Source organism: Papaver somniferum, chromosome 1, assembly GCF_003573695.1.
Source record: "Papaver somniferum cultivar HN1 chromosome 1, ASM357369v1, whole genome shotgun sequence".
Taxonomy (NCBI): Eukaryota; Viridiplantae; Streptophyta; class Magnoliopsida; order Ranunculales; family Papaveraceae; genus Papaver; species Papaver somniferum.
Genome location: NC_039358.1, coordinates 67,319,035 through 67,334,547, shown reverse-complemented (window position 1 = coordinate 67,334,547; position 15,513 = coordinate 67,319,035). Strand labels below are relative to the sequence as shown.

General features: G+C 38.7%; 1 protein-coding gene across 1 annotated transcript; it reads left to right on the top strand.

The window, feature by feature from the left end:
• The first annotated feature begins 966 nt into the window (after window positions 1-966).
• LOC113326963 lies at window positions 967-2,214 on the top strand. Its single transcript, XM_026574644.1, has one exon. It carries the CDS (start codon window positions 967-969, stop codon window positions 2,212-2,214), a length of 1,248 nt encoding a protein of 415 aa, XP_026430429.1.
• The last annotated feature ends 13,299 nt before the right edge of the window (window positions 2,215-15,513 follow it).

Here is a 15,513-nt window from a genome sequence, read left to right as displayed (position 1 = left end):
GTGATCTGATTTTGATGTTTCTATCGTACGAGTACAATTGTAATAATTGGCTTGAGATTGATATCTCTGATAGGCAAGATATAAAAGAAATCACAACACTTCGTCTTATTGTTTGTGATTCCGCAATATCTTTTTTCGCTACGGCGATTAAGATTATTGTGAGGTGATTGGTAATACTAGGTTTTTCTTCGGGAATATAATTCCGGTTTATCAATTGGTTCTTGTTCACCTTGATTTATCAAAAGACGGAACAAAATCGTAGGTATATTCGTGGGAGACAGATTTATCTATTAACGCAGACTTTTCTGTGTGATACATATTTGTTTATTAAAGTCTTCGACTTTGGGTCGTAGCAACTCTTAGTTGTGGGTGAGATCAGCTAAGGGAATCAAGTACGTAGCATCTTGCTAGGATTAGAGACGTAGGAGCATAACTGTACCTTGGATCATTGTGAGATTGATTGGGGTTCAACTACAGTCCAGACCAAAGTTAATTTGGAGTAGGCTAGTGTCTGTAGAAGCTTAATACAGTGTGTGTTCAAACTGGACTAGGTCCCGGGGTTTTTCCGCATTGGCGGTTTCCTCGTTAACAAAATTCTGGTGTTTGTGTTATTTCTTTTCCGCATTATATTTTGTTATATAATTGAAATATCACAGGTTGTGCGTTGTTCAATCAATTAAAATATCCGATCTTTTGGTTGTTGATTTAAATTAATTGACACTTGGATATTGGTCTTTGGTACCATCCAAGTTATCTCTCTAGTATTTGATAAAGACTCGCAGATTTCTATTTGCTTGAGTATATATCAAATCGAGAGATTGAGATATAAACTCTTTGATATACTTTTTATCTAGATTGAGTCTGTCTGTCTAGTTGATTCTCTAGAAAGTATATTGGAGTTTGTCCATACAGATTGCTAAGAGAAATATTGGGTGTGGTTGTTGTACCACCACTTTTTCATAGGGGATGGTCAATTTATTGACCCATGGTGTGACATATGGATCATCCTTGGGATCTGCCACACCCAACCCTCTAGTCTCACCTGATCCTAGCATTAAAGTTTCTTATTTCATTGATACTCATACCAGAACCTGGAATATGTCCATACTCAACACCCACTTTGATAATGCTACTGTTAAGAAGATTGTCACTATTCCATTAAGTCAGCTTTGCACTCCCGACAAGAGGGCTTGGGATCTTTCAAAGAATGGCAAGTTTTCTTCAAAATCTGCCTACACGGGACTCAGAGGTCTTAGACCTTCCCCATGTAAAAACCTTTGGATGCACGTTTGGAAAATCTGGGTTCCTTGCAGAATCCAAGTCTTCACATGGAAAGCTGCTAGAAATGCTCTCCCTTCCAGAACTATCTTATATACCAGAATGCTTATGCATAATGTTGATTGTGCTAGGTGTAATGATCCTCAAGAGTCCATATTATATTCTTTGGCTCTCTGGCCCTTTGCTAGTCGAGTTTGGTTTCTTTCTGATTTCTGCATCGACTCTCAGTTTTTTCAAAATAAATTCTTCATTGATTGGTTATTGTTTTGGTTAATTGATCATTTGTCTAGACTTCCTGATGAAGCTCAATGTATTTTTGTTGCAATTCTATGGTCTCTGTGGACTAGTAGGAATAACCTTATTTTCCAAAACATTCAGGAAAACCATACTACTTTCCTTGTTAGAGCTAGATCTATGTTATTAACTAGGAAAACATGTCTCACGGTCTCTCATACTACCCCTGTAAACCTTTGTGTTGGATGGATAAAATGTAATATTGATGGTGCCTATGATGATATTTCTGGATCTAATGGTGCAGGATTTGTGATGAGGGATTTCTCAAAAAAAGCTTCCTTTTGTGCTTCCCTGGTCTTTGAAGTAAAATCTGCTGAAGAAGCTGAAGCCAGAGCTATTTGTGCAGTCTTGAAGAAAGCCTTGGAGCAACAGTTAACTCATGTCATTGTAGAAAGTGATGCTAAAACTCTTATCGACCAATTTTCAGCTGGCCAGTTCGATGGAGACTCGTGTACAGATGATATCTTTAAAGACATTCAGTTTTTCTCCTCTAAATTAGTAGCTTGTATTTTTAGTTTTCAACCGCGTGTTTGTAATTTTGTAGCTCATGAACTAGCCCAATGGGCAGAAACAAACAATGCCTCTATGTACTGGTTTGTGCCTCTTGTTTGGCTCTTGCCAATAGTAGAGGGGGGTCATTAGCCTTGTTGAAGGCCTTTATATATATATAAAAAAAGATATATATTCAACTGTGTGAGACAATATATGTCTTCCAACGGCTATATCCAACATCTAGATCCTTGGTAGCACCCTCGCAGACACGAATAAATTCTCAGAAAAAACTAGGACATGAACATATCATGAAATTAGTGATATTTTTCACTTAAGTGTATATATGATGAATGTAATTTCTAATGAACAACACTAATAAATAGTTATACACGGCATTTTTATATAAGAATAAGCATAATACCAATGAAATAATACATATACAAAATATTCAGATATTTTTAATAGACATTTATATTAAAATAGTTTGTGACATATGCATGTGATATCCATATTAAATAGTTTATATGTGAAAACATGCGCGTCCAAATATCGGACGCGAGTCTGGCGCGAACACTCAACCATTTTTAGCGCGTTCGTACTACATAGGCTGGATCAGATGATTCTCTTTGAATTTCTTATAAATACTAACCATCTCACTATTTCAAATTGTACCTACTCCGCATTTCCTCTAATCATTATTCAAATTCAAATTTTCTTACTAAAACGACATCGTGTTCGTAGTTGTTATGTCGGAAAAATATACGAGAGTTAGATGGGCAATATGACTAGTTCGACTATGAAGACAGAAGGAACATGGCGAATAATCCTTTCCTAAACCAAGGTAATGGTCGTTTAAAGAGTGATTCAGTCGCATATGAAGAGGTAGGGTTGGTTTATGGAAGGAAGCTGAAAGATATGAAATTAGAGTTTCTCATTTACATACGAAGAGACTCTAAGAGGGATAATGTGTGTTGTAGAGAGCTTGTTGTTCTGTTCTAGGTACTCTGGTGTTGTGTAGAATGGTCGATCATCGGCCTATTTATAGCTCTGCAAAACCCTAATTTCTAGGCAGTGGGATAATGATAAGGTGAGAGGATCAATAACTTTACCTAAATCCCAAGAATATCTAAGGATATATCAACAGTTGAATCTATCCTATACAACAGACTCCTTACGAACTACAATTCGTTTTCTGTGTGGGTAGGCTGATACCCACACGTTCTCTTAGACCGCTAGATCAAAACCATAAGTTTATGCCCCCATTTGTGATGTGAATCGCCTTTTTATGTGATGTGTCGTATGACGTGTTAGCATTATCTGAGTTGTCGCAACTTTAGGTGGAGAAATACATGGGTGTGTACATGGAAGCCATCCAAGTCATGTTCGCAGCTATTATGTCGAAAAATATACGAGGGTTAGTTGGGTAATATGACTAATTCGACTATGAGGATGGAAGGCACATGGCAAAGAATCCTTGTCTAAACCAAGGTAATGGCAGTTTAAAGAGTGATTCAGTCGCAGATGAAGAGGTAGGGTTGTTTTGGGAAGGGAATCCGAAAGATATGAGATTAGAGTTTCTCAGTTACATATGAAGAGACTCTAAGAGGGATAATGTGTGTTGCATAGAGCTTGTTGTTCTGTTCAGGTACTCTGGTGTTGTGTAGAATGGTCGATCATCGGCCTGTTTATAGCTCTGCAAAACCCTAATTTCTAAGCAGTGGGATAATGATAAGGTGAGAGGATCAATAACTTTACCTAAATCCCAAGAATATCTAAGGATATATCAACAGTTGAATCTATCCTATACAACAGACTCCTTACGAACGATAATTCCTTTTCTGTGTGGGTAGGCAGATACCCACACGTTGTCTTAGACCGCTAGATCAAAACCATAAGATTATGCCCCTATTTGTGATTTGAACCGTCTTTGTATGTGATGTGTTGTATGAAGTGTTAGCATTATCTGAGTTGTCACAACTTTAGGTGGAGAAGTACATGGGTGTGCACATGAAAGCCATCCAAGTCATGTTCGCAGCTATTATGTCGAAAAACATACGAGGGTTAGTTGGGTAATATGACTAGTTCGACTATGAGGATGGAAGGCACATGACGAAGAATCCTTGTCTAAACCAAGGTAATGGAAGTTTAAAGAGTGATTCAGTCGCAGATGAAGAGGTAGGGTTGGTTTAGGAAGGGAAGCCGAAAGATATGAGATTAGAGTTTCTCAGTTACATACGAAGGGACTCTAAGAGGGATAATGTGTGTTGCAGAGAGCTTGTTGTTCTATTCTAGGTACCCTGGTGTTGTACAAAATGGTCGATCATCGGCCTGTTTATAGCTCTGCAAAACCCTAATTTCTAGGCAGTGGGATAATGATAAGGTGAGAGGATCAATAACTTTACCTAAATCCCAAGAATAGCTAAAGGATATATCAATAGTTGAATCTATCCTATACAACAAACTCCTTACGAACGACAATTCCTTTTTTGTGTGGGTAGGTAGATACCCACACATTGTCTTAGACCGCTAGATCAAAACCATAAGATTATGCCCCTATTTGTGATGTGAACCGCCTTTGTATGTGATGTGTCGTATGACGTGTTAGCATTATCTGAGTTGTCGCAACTTTAGGTGGAGAAATACATGGGTGTGCACATGGAAGCCATCCAAGTCATGTTCGCATCTATTATGTCGAAAAACATACGAGGGTTAGTTGGGTAATATGACTAGTTCGACTATGAGGATGGAAGGCACATGGCGAAGAATCCTTGTCTAAACCAAGGTAATGGCAGTTTAAAGAGTGATTCAGTCGCAGATGAAGAGGTAGGGTTGTTTTTGGAAGGGAAACCGAAAGATATGAGATTAGAGCTTCTCAGTTACATATGAAGAGACTCTAAGAGGGATAATGTGTGTTGTAGAGAGCTTGTTGTTCTGTTCTAGGTACTCTGGTGTTGTGTAGAATGGTCGATCATCGGCCTGTTTATAGCTCTGCAAAACCCTAATTTCTAAGCAGTGGGATAATGATAAGGTGATAGGATCAATAACTTTACCTAAATCCCAAGAATAGCTAAGGATATATCAACAATTGAATCTATCTTATACAACAGACTCCTTACGAACGACAATTCCTTTTCTGTGTGGGTAGGCAGATACCCACACGTTGTCTTAGACCGCTAGATCAAAACCATAAAATTATGCCCCAATTTGTGGTGTGAACCGCCTTTGTATGTGATGTGTCGTATGACGTGTTAGCATTATCTGAGTTGTCAAAACTTTAGGTGGAGAAATACATGAGTGTGCACATGGAAGCCATCCAAGTCATGTTCGCAGCTATTATGTCGAAAAACATACGAGGGTTAGTTGGGTAATATGACTAGTTCGACTATGAGGATGGAAGGCACATAGCGAAGAATCCTTGTCTAAACCAAGGTAATGGCAGTTTAAAGAGTGATTCAGTCGCAGATGAAGAGGTAGGGTAGTTTTAGAGACGCGTTAGTGCAAATGATCTTTTCTTTTTTGGAAGCATGAAGTGTAAACGTTAAATGGCAATGGATATATTATTTTAGCCTTATGAACACATCATGCTCATAAAGTCACAGTCATGCTCATAATAAGTTGGCCTTTAATATTGGTGGTAGAAACGATATACATTAGTGGACACGTGTGCAGACTCTGCACGTAAATAATCCTCCCAATTATGTTCTCATCCGGTGCGTATGCTCCGGGTTAGGGGCCTGAATATTTATATATGTGTGTGTGACTGAAGGAGTACAAAACTAAAAGATAAGAGTAGTTTTAAACAAAAACATTACAAAACAAAAAAAATTCTAAGGAAGAAAACATAATAAAAAAATAATACAAATTATCACTTAACAATCATCTTTGCATTGCTCAATATTCGAAGAGAAATAAATGATCAAAGACAATAATAAATTAAAAAAATTAAGAACCGGAGGACAGTTATTGTTTCGAGTAAGGACAACTATTGTTTCGAGTAAAGTTCCATTATATGACATCATGTATTTTTAATGACAACACGATATTTTCTTAGTTTCTCATGTCAAAGTTTGTTTTAATTATATATTTCTAAATTACACACTGCTAAATATGTGATACATGTGGTATCATATATACCACATTTATTTGTTTAATTAACTTGTTAAGTGTCTTTATTGGTACATATGCCGATTAATTTCTTGGGGCATATTATATATGAACCGTTTCTATGTATTTTCAGTTTGTATTTTTGTTTATGCAAGTTTCATGTTATTGTAAGTTGGGGGTGGTAAAAACGTTACATCTGGAAAAATCTTTGCAGCAAGGCTGAAATAATATATATATATATATATATACACACACAATTTACGCTAAACGCGTTGAATTTATGAATCTTCATCAGGGTGGCCATCATTATGCTGAAAGTGATGTCAAGGTAAATATGCTTAGAATGATATTTAACCCTCGTGGGAGAAGAAGAATCAACTAAATTGTCTCAATTGAAGGTATGGTTTTGTTACTATCATTGTGGGAGATCCCTTGTTATAAATGTATGAGAGTCTTCTTAGTTCCATTACTATCCTCGTACATTTCATGCTAGTTTAAGAAACAAATTAAAATCATTAAAGCAAATTAAGTGAGGGTATTTTAATCTTCTTAGTTGGAGCCCCGAGTTCTGACGCTTCAGCCGGCTTGTGGTACTTTTTTCTAGTTTCTTTCTGTTTAGGTAGGTTCGGGGTTTTTGGTATGGTGATTTTGATGATAGACACCGTCTACCGACATTTCACAGCATCAACACGTCCCAGAGTAGTATACGCCGCACGTGGCGATGTTGGCGACATAAAGCTCCATGTTTTACCATCCGGCAGGCCCCCATACAATCTAAAGATGATAGTTGTTTGGCATCACGGTGGTAGCGCCAGCTTGGCTACCCGGAGCTAGTGGTTTTTATGTCTTTATGTAAAACGATAAACAATACTTCAAAAACTTTTCTATGAAACATTCAAAAACATCTGAAAAATCTATCAAATATGTCTGATTTTCGTTATTGAAACACATTAGCATTTTTTTTGTAAAATGTTTGGTTCTCTGAATTTAAAGCAGTTTTTTTTATACAAAAGGATTTATTGATATAATTAAACCATTACATCATGAATCTTAGCCTCTTGTAAGAATTTATTGTATAAATTGTTGACCCATACAATTTTTTTTTACAGAGAAATCATGTTAGAATATAATCTAATCTATAAATCCAGCTGTTGTGATCAAGTTCAATTTTTATTCTAAAAATCCAGGAGCAGCGGTTTTCCGTGCTCAGCGGAGGTGAGCAGTATGACTGGGGTGTCATCAACCTATCGTTGTCGTAATGTAGAGGTATGATCAACCTATAGTATTGACACTCAAGAATGTCGTAAAGTGTGACGGGTGCAGTGCTCAGTACTGGGAGAACGTAGACGGTCTTGGCTATGCGTTATGCAAGTGTAGTGGATCAGCACTAGAAGAACGTAGCCGAGCTTGACGAGGCGCTATGGAAAGTGTATAGCACTGTTTTGGGGTAAAAACTGTTTCTGCTGGTTTCGGTAAATTTGGATGTGTTGATGAGGAACGAATTTAGATCTAAACAAGTGAACTGCACGGGAGTACTTTATATTCGAGAGATCAATATGTACAGTCCTGGCCTAAACCAAGAAATGGTCGTTCCAGTCTTGCTTCGATCACAAAGTGAAGGAGAAGGGTTGGTCTTAGGGAGGGAAGCGAAGAAGGTGTTGAGACCAGAATGGTTAATTCTGAAGGTGTGGCTATTTTATGACTTGTATCAGAATGTGGAACTGGCTCTCGGAATGCAAGCGATCAGTTTATTTTGTGTTTTTTCTGGATACTTGTATTGTTGTTAACCAAAACTCTGTTTTCTGGTCAAAATAGGTAGAAATCTATTTATACAAGTCATAATTGAACGCACCTTGATCTCGTAGGAAGTGGGAGTAGTTGAGTGATGGAGAAGTGGGGTAATGTGTAAATTATAGAAACCACGTCCCCACTATGAAGGAAATGGGTTAGTTTACACCCACTACTTCTTGACGCCACTAATTGCCCGCTTTCCTGACACTTTCTTATAATGGGCGTGTTGCACGTCGCACGCTGTAAACCGCCAGACCAATACCCTTATGAGCATCCCCGGTTTGTGACATGTTTGATGTCTCGAGTATTTTCGTGGAAAATGTGCAGCAGATTGTTGAGTGGGTCTTGTGTGCAAGACCTGATTATTTTTATCAATCATGCGCCAGCTAGGTGGCAGATGATCATGTTGTGGAAAGTCAAGCCATGGAACCTGCCGCAGGAAAATGGCGCGTGGACATGAGACTTATTATGGGCCGGTTAACTCCGTGGCGAAGTTGGACGGCCGTGATTGCAGTTTATGAGAAAAGGTGGTCGTTGATTATGGCCACATTTCGTTGGAACCTGGTGATGGCATAGTGGCGCCAGTGGCATGGTGGCACGATTGGCACATGCCAGTGGCGCAATGGCATGATAGCTACATCCAGTGTCATAGTGGCGCGAATAGCGTCTGGCGTAGCCGCGGTCGTTATACCTTGGCATATTGGTGTTGGATCCAAATATGGCTCGGCAATATTGGCTTCAGTTGCCGTATCAAACCTAATGCCCTAGGTAGCATTATTTGGCATGATTGGCGTAGCGGCCTTACCTAAATTAACGTTTGGCATGCTAGAACCCTAATTAGCGCGTGTGGCATGCGGCCACGACACGGTGACATTTTTGTGCAGATGGTGCCATGGACGCGCCAAAGTAATTATGGCAGGGTCATAATGTGGGAACGTCCACAGGCACAAGGATGGTCGTGGGTGGTCATAGCACAGCGCCCTTTTTAGGGTTTTATGGGTCCCGCATGGCTCGTGGCTCGTTGGGCCAAAGTGGCGCAATTTTGGGCCACGACCAAGAATTAGGGTTTCGACTAATGCCACTAAAGCAAAAACGTGTTTTCTGATAAGAATGCCTGGTTGGAGTCAGTTATGGCGTTGGCCACGAACAAAAGTGGGGTAGCACATAGCTGCGTTGTTTGTGGCACGTTGGCATGTTACTGCGGCGGAGTGGCATGTTGGCATGCCGATTAGCACGTTGGTGTGGTATGGCACGTTTGGCGTGGCATGGAACGTTTGGCGTGGCATGGAACGTTTGGCATGCCATTAGCATGTTGGTGCGGAATGGCAAGCTAATTGGCATTGTGGCAATTCGGTGTAATTTGTCTCTTTTAATACTATGGCGGGTTCAGAGCGACCTGATTGGTCAATAGGAAATGGGGCCGGCCAAACATAGGGCGTGGCCACATATCTGGTGCGCGTGGCGGATTTAAAGCGACCTGATTGGTCGATGGAAAGAGGGTCGGCAAGGTATTGGGCCTGGCCACAACTCATGTGCATGTGGCGGATTTAGAGCGACCTGATTGGTCGATAGAAAAGAGGAAGGCCGACAAGCAGCATGGGGGCGTGGCCATCTGCAGGTGGCGCTGGCTGGCCTATAGCACGGCCACACCTCCCTTTATTGCTACTACTATTTTCCGCGGCTCCTCTTTTATTCCTTGTTTTATGATTTTGGGTAGGACTTTGCACTTACTAATCCATGGAGGATCAATTGCCTAGTTTGCCTAGGTTTAGTTTCGACTAGCAGGGTCTGATATAATGCGCAGGGCAGAGAAAACCTAATTTTACAAATTAATTAGATTGGTGTTTGAATCTTGTGAATTATCACAAAATTGATTTGAACTCTGCGTGCTGACACAGAGTTTTAGATTTATCGCCAGAGAGCAGCATGCTTTCTGAATGAGTACTTTTATGCAGACCTTAACCTTGATATTTCGGGAAATTCATGCTACTCAGCTGCGAGTGAACACTAATTTTCATGGCATATCAATATTAAAGGTTCAGCCAGGGAACATAGCACAGAAAGTATTCAGTGAACCTTATATTAATGAATAATACAAGCAGGGTATCGAAATTTACAGAATATCTGGGATTGTTGCTACATGCACCATTTTGGATAAATTTCATGTAAACATATTGAATTTCTCAAATAATGGGCAAATGAAGAGGTTGTGTACTCATCACTTTTACATGGCTTTGTCTCTTTGCAGATGACAGCATATTAAATGCAGGGTTGTACAATTTTAGCCATGAACTAAAAACCACCATCAACAAGCACCGAGAGCTAAAACAACATAGTCGGGCTTGACGAGGCGCTATGTCAAGCGTGTAACACTCAATGCTAAAACCAAGATCCATCACGGCGTTAAGGGTCCTGGGTATGTCATAAGATCCTTTATGACACTGAGGAATCTTATTTGGAGCGAAGCGACGGTGACCCTTCTCCTTCAGGTGGTGGAGGTCTTCCACATCAGCGCAACGGAAACTCTTTGCCTTCGAGCGATGGAGGCTCTCAGACTTAACTAGGACTAGCTTCTCTTCCTTTAGAAGTTGAACTTCATCTTGAATATTTTCCTAGATGGAGTTTCGGGTTTTATCTTGACCAAACTGTGCTTGAGTTCATATAGGTTAGAATGTGGTAGTTGAGTATCATACATCACCCTCGAAGACTGAATGTCGACGAAGACATTTGGAGAACTTATTTTATCAGGTATGTGAAGACTGACCCATTTTATCTTTTGAGACTATGTCGTATGACTTCTAGTAGATTTACAAAGAAAATTTTTTGAGTTAAGCTTTCCTTGTTAAATATCTCGAAATCTGATTCAAGCATAGATGTCCAAACGTCCTTAAAAATATTAGTTCAAAACAATTTATTATCCGAGAATTAATTTGTAGATCAATTGAAAATCACCCATACAATTAATTGATTTTATCATTTGGGAATGTTTCAAGCTGATATTTCTGCTCAGGGTAGGTTGGTGAAACAGTTCGCAAACCATAGATATCTAAATTTCAGAAATACAGGGAAGGTTGGTGAACCGGTTCGCAAACCGTAAGTTTAGTTGGGAACAGTTCACGAACCATGGTGAACTAAAATTTTAATATTGGTAGAAAAGGCTAGCAGTTGGCTAACCCGGTTCAGTAACCGCCGCCATCTGAGTTCTCGAGCCGCGCAGGGTTGCCGAAGCTGGTTCACGAACCATAGATCCATGACTCGTGAAGTTTAGCCTTACGGTCCACGAATTGTTTCACCACGGTCCCAGTAGATTTTAGTAGATACTCAAAGACTTATTCATAAATATGGTTAGCATTGTTATGACTCTCTAAAATACCCCTATGACTTCATTGAACAATAAAATACTTATGTATGTGCATCATGATTAAACTCTTAGGTGATTGAATGAACATCAATTTTCTTATAGTTCAAAGGGCATATTTTCCAAAACAAAACGATCATTATACACGGTTCCATAATTGGACCACTGTGCATGTTCTTCTATTATATTTTCAAGACCAATTCTCACATGCTTACTTGAAACCCTAATTAAAACTTCATATAAACAGAGAAAGTGTTTGCTTGATTCCCAAGTTATCTTAGCTTGAATTTGAAGCAACCCTCAGTATTGAAAAACTATAAATAGAGATGTTTTTTCAACTGGGAAATTCAATCCCTGAAACTTTTTGTCCTAGTTGATTGTCATAATCGTCTATTAACCTAGATTTTCTCTGAGAAACATAATTAGGTCTACAACTGAAAGACTTTGTTTTGGGGATTCGTGAAGCCGGGTGAGACTATCTTTACCCTGATAGTTCGTGTATCCTGATCTTTCTTTTATGTTATCGAGGTTCTCGTAATCTCTTTCAGGAAAGATAAATAGAAATCACAAAGTGCTCTTTGTCTCAGACTTTGTGATTCCTCAAGATAGATATCTGAAACCTATTTTTAATTCATAAGTTGAAGATTGTTCTTGAGAGGTGGTAAAAGATCCAGGCTTCTCATCTAAGTGAGTGTAATAATTTTTCCTGATTGTGACATTTGCTAGCTTTGTTTGTTGCAAATAGATTTGCAAACTTTGATCTTTTATCTAAAAGGAAATCAAATATGCTTATATATTAGAGGCAGATTGGTATCAAAAGTATTCACTTACGTTGAATCAACTCTTAGGCTGTAAAGGACGTCAGCTAAGGGAATCAATTGCGTAGAGCCTTGCGAGGTTCAAGAGACGTGAGGAGCGCGATTGTATATGAATCTCTTTGAGGGTGGATTCAGTCTCAACTATATTCTAATCCGAATTCTGATAACATGATAGTGTTCGTAGCAGCTTAACTACAGTTTGGTGTTCAAATCTGGATGATGTCCCGAGGTTTTTCTGCAGTTGTGGTTTTCCCATTAAAAAACTTCTGGTATCTTGTGTTTTTTCTTTTCCGGATTATACTTTTTTTTTTATAATTGGATTTACGCAAGTAATACTTATCCAATCTTAGTTGATACGTCCATCTAATTGTAACGGATTACGAGACTTGTTTCTTGTAAATTCGTATCTTGAAAGACAGATAACACGTTTATTACTTGGCAGAATTACGATTGGATTATTTGGATACAACTAGATTGGTCTTGGATATTGATTTTTGGGATCGTCCAATAACCCTTCTTAACAATCAGGTTCACGGACTCCTTTGTCTATATATACTGATTGAGAAGAGATAGAGATATAAACTCCATATACATATAATCAAGGATCATTAAGTTGGTGTACTTGAAATTGTATTAAGTTGGTGGTGTACTTGGTACCCTCTCCTTTTCAGTATCGTCAACCTATAACAGCGGTCCTCCATGCTCAGCGGAGGCAAGTAGTATGACTGGGGTGTCATCAACCTATCATTGTCGTAATGTAGAGGTATGATCAACCTATTGCAATGACACTCAGGGACGTCGTAGAGTGTGACTGGTGCAGTACTCAATACTGGGAGAACGTAGTCGGGTCTGACTATGCGTTATAGCAAGTGTAGTGGCTCAACCTTAAAATCACGTAGCCGGGCCCGACGAGGTACTATGGCAAGTGTATAGCACCTAGAGTTTAGTCGGGCCCGACGAGGCGTTATGTCAAGCGTATAACACTCAATAATAAAAGCAAGATCCAGCATGGCGTTAAGGACCCCGGGTTTGTCAAAAAATCCTTGATGACACTGAGGAATCGTATTTGGAGCGAAGCGAGGGTGTCCCTTCTCCTTCAGGTGGCGGAGGTCTTCCACATCAGCGTGATGGAAACTCTTTGCCTTTGAGCGATGGAGGCTCTCAGACCTAACTAGGCTTAGCTTCTCTTCCTTCAGAAGTCGAACTTTGTCTTGAACCTTTTCCTAGCTGGAGTTTTGGTTTTTATCTTGATCAAACTGTTCTTGATTTCATACACTTTTCTGCATAGCCTGACTGCTGACCGTAGTCATGCGCTTGAGTACCTCGACTTGGTAGGACGTTTTGATAAAACATGATTTTTCCCTTGAACTAAAAAATGAAGGTTTTACCCTTGGCTCGTAAAATAACTATTTTATCCTCTGTCCAAAAGTCACCATCTACAACAACAAATATCACAAATTTTGGGTAGAGTTCTTGGTCGTATATTCTAGAATCTACATGAATATTTATCTATATGCATAAGTAATGTTGGAAATATCAGTTTAGAAGCATAACAACATATTAATGGAAACTTGTGGTAGAGAGTTTTTGGAAAATTTTGCAGTGATACCGGAAACCCAGGAGAGCATGATGCAATTGACTTGCAACAACGTTTTTTGATATTTAAAAGAGAAATAAGTAAATTTGCACCTTTCACAATGCAAGTTAACCGATTAAGAATTTGGCATAGTCGGCGAGGCGATGGAAAAGTTCTTTTTTTTCCCTCGCGGAATGTAAAAAAATTCAACCTGGTCTACGTAGCGAAACAATCTACAAAGGAACTTTCTCATAGCACCGTTTAAATCTTGAAAACTTTCGTCATCGGCTTTAATAATAACCTTGGTGCTTGTTCCAGTTCAGCTACAATTTTAATAACCATTAAGAAACTTGATGCTTCTGCAGTTAAAGGGAGTGCTCTGAAGATCAGCAACCCGTGTCTGGAGATAGATGAACTTTTCAACAAATTTCTCACCACAACAGGCAGAACTTCTCCATGCCGCATCTATATTAATTTTTGATAGCATCTGCTGGTGGAGGGCACCAATGTTCACTCCTATCAAGTACAATCTCATCTAGGTGGGAGGGGAGCATTTATCTCATTTTCTTCACTTTGATAGTAGAATGTATTAAACCAATACATGCCATGTGCAACAACTTACTATATATTTCAAAAAAGAAATTCTCAAGCACCTGTTCATTTCTTCCTATCCATATTGCCCATATCATACATATTCCTAGATTAAAGATGTAGTTGTTGTCCTGTACTCTAACCCAAGAAGCTAATAATTCTTTCATTGTATAGCATAAAGTTCTTATAATCTCAGACTAAGCAGCAAGCAAATAGAATTGCCTGAGATATACAACACTTGACCAGCGAGTGAGATGTATTTTCAGATTCCATGTCGCACAAAAAATATATTCAGTTGGCACACCTTTAATGAATCTTCCAATTTTATTGCATATCAAGTACCACCATGAATAGTTGTTAATGGTTATTTAAATATGTGATAAATATAATGGCTATATAATTAATGATTAATATAATTATTATTCAAAATTTAATGGTCAATATAATCATATGCAATTTAATTTAATAATAAATTAGTAGTTTGGAATAATTAAAAGTAGAATCACATTTGTAGAAAAAAATAAAAGTTACAATTCTTTTACTTATGGTCATCATTCTGATGATTCCAAGGGATAAGAACATGATTATTTCCACTAGCTAACAAATTTGTGAAATTAGAGATACTTATTATCCTCCAAAAGGTGAAAAGGTAAAAAAAGGAAGGTTAAAAAGTAGTTGAAGAAGGTTGTGGTGGTTCATGAAGATATGGTCGATTCTGGTTCCAAATTTGAAATTGTGCTCAAAATAGTCTCATCTCATGTCGAATTACTTGACGTCTCACTGGATTAACCTATACTTCAGATTTTCCTTTTATATTTGTTTCGCACCCTTCTTCATGTGCCATCAGTTCTCATGTCTACCGTTACCGGAAGTTGTACTAACAAGAGTATTAAAACTTGATCCCAATCCAAACATTGTGGTATCCGCATTGCCATGGTTGAGTTGTCTCCAAGTGGTGAGCCGCTATTTTGTTTAGTTAGCCAATAATAATCGTCCTATTGAACCCTCAATTATTGTTTACTAGCATCTACATTATAAAAAAGATATATACAGTACATAGTTGTTGAAAGCATCGGATCGTCGTAGGCTCCCGTGTGAGGTTATACTTGCCAACCCCCATTGTATTTCTGACGAACTTGATGAAGATTATGAAGAAGCTCCATCTATGGTATATGTCATTGATCATGATTCTTGTGGGAAGGCATGGTAGA

What these genes read in the sequence shown, in the direction of transcription:
- LOC113326963 (XM_026574644.1), top strand. Translation starts at nt 967, where the DNA reads ATGGTCAATTTATTGACCCATGGTGTGACATATGGATCATCCTTGGGA.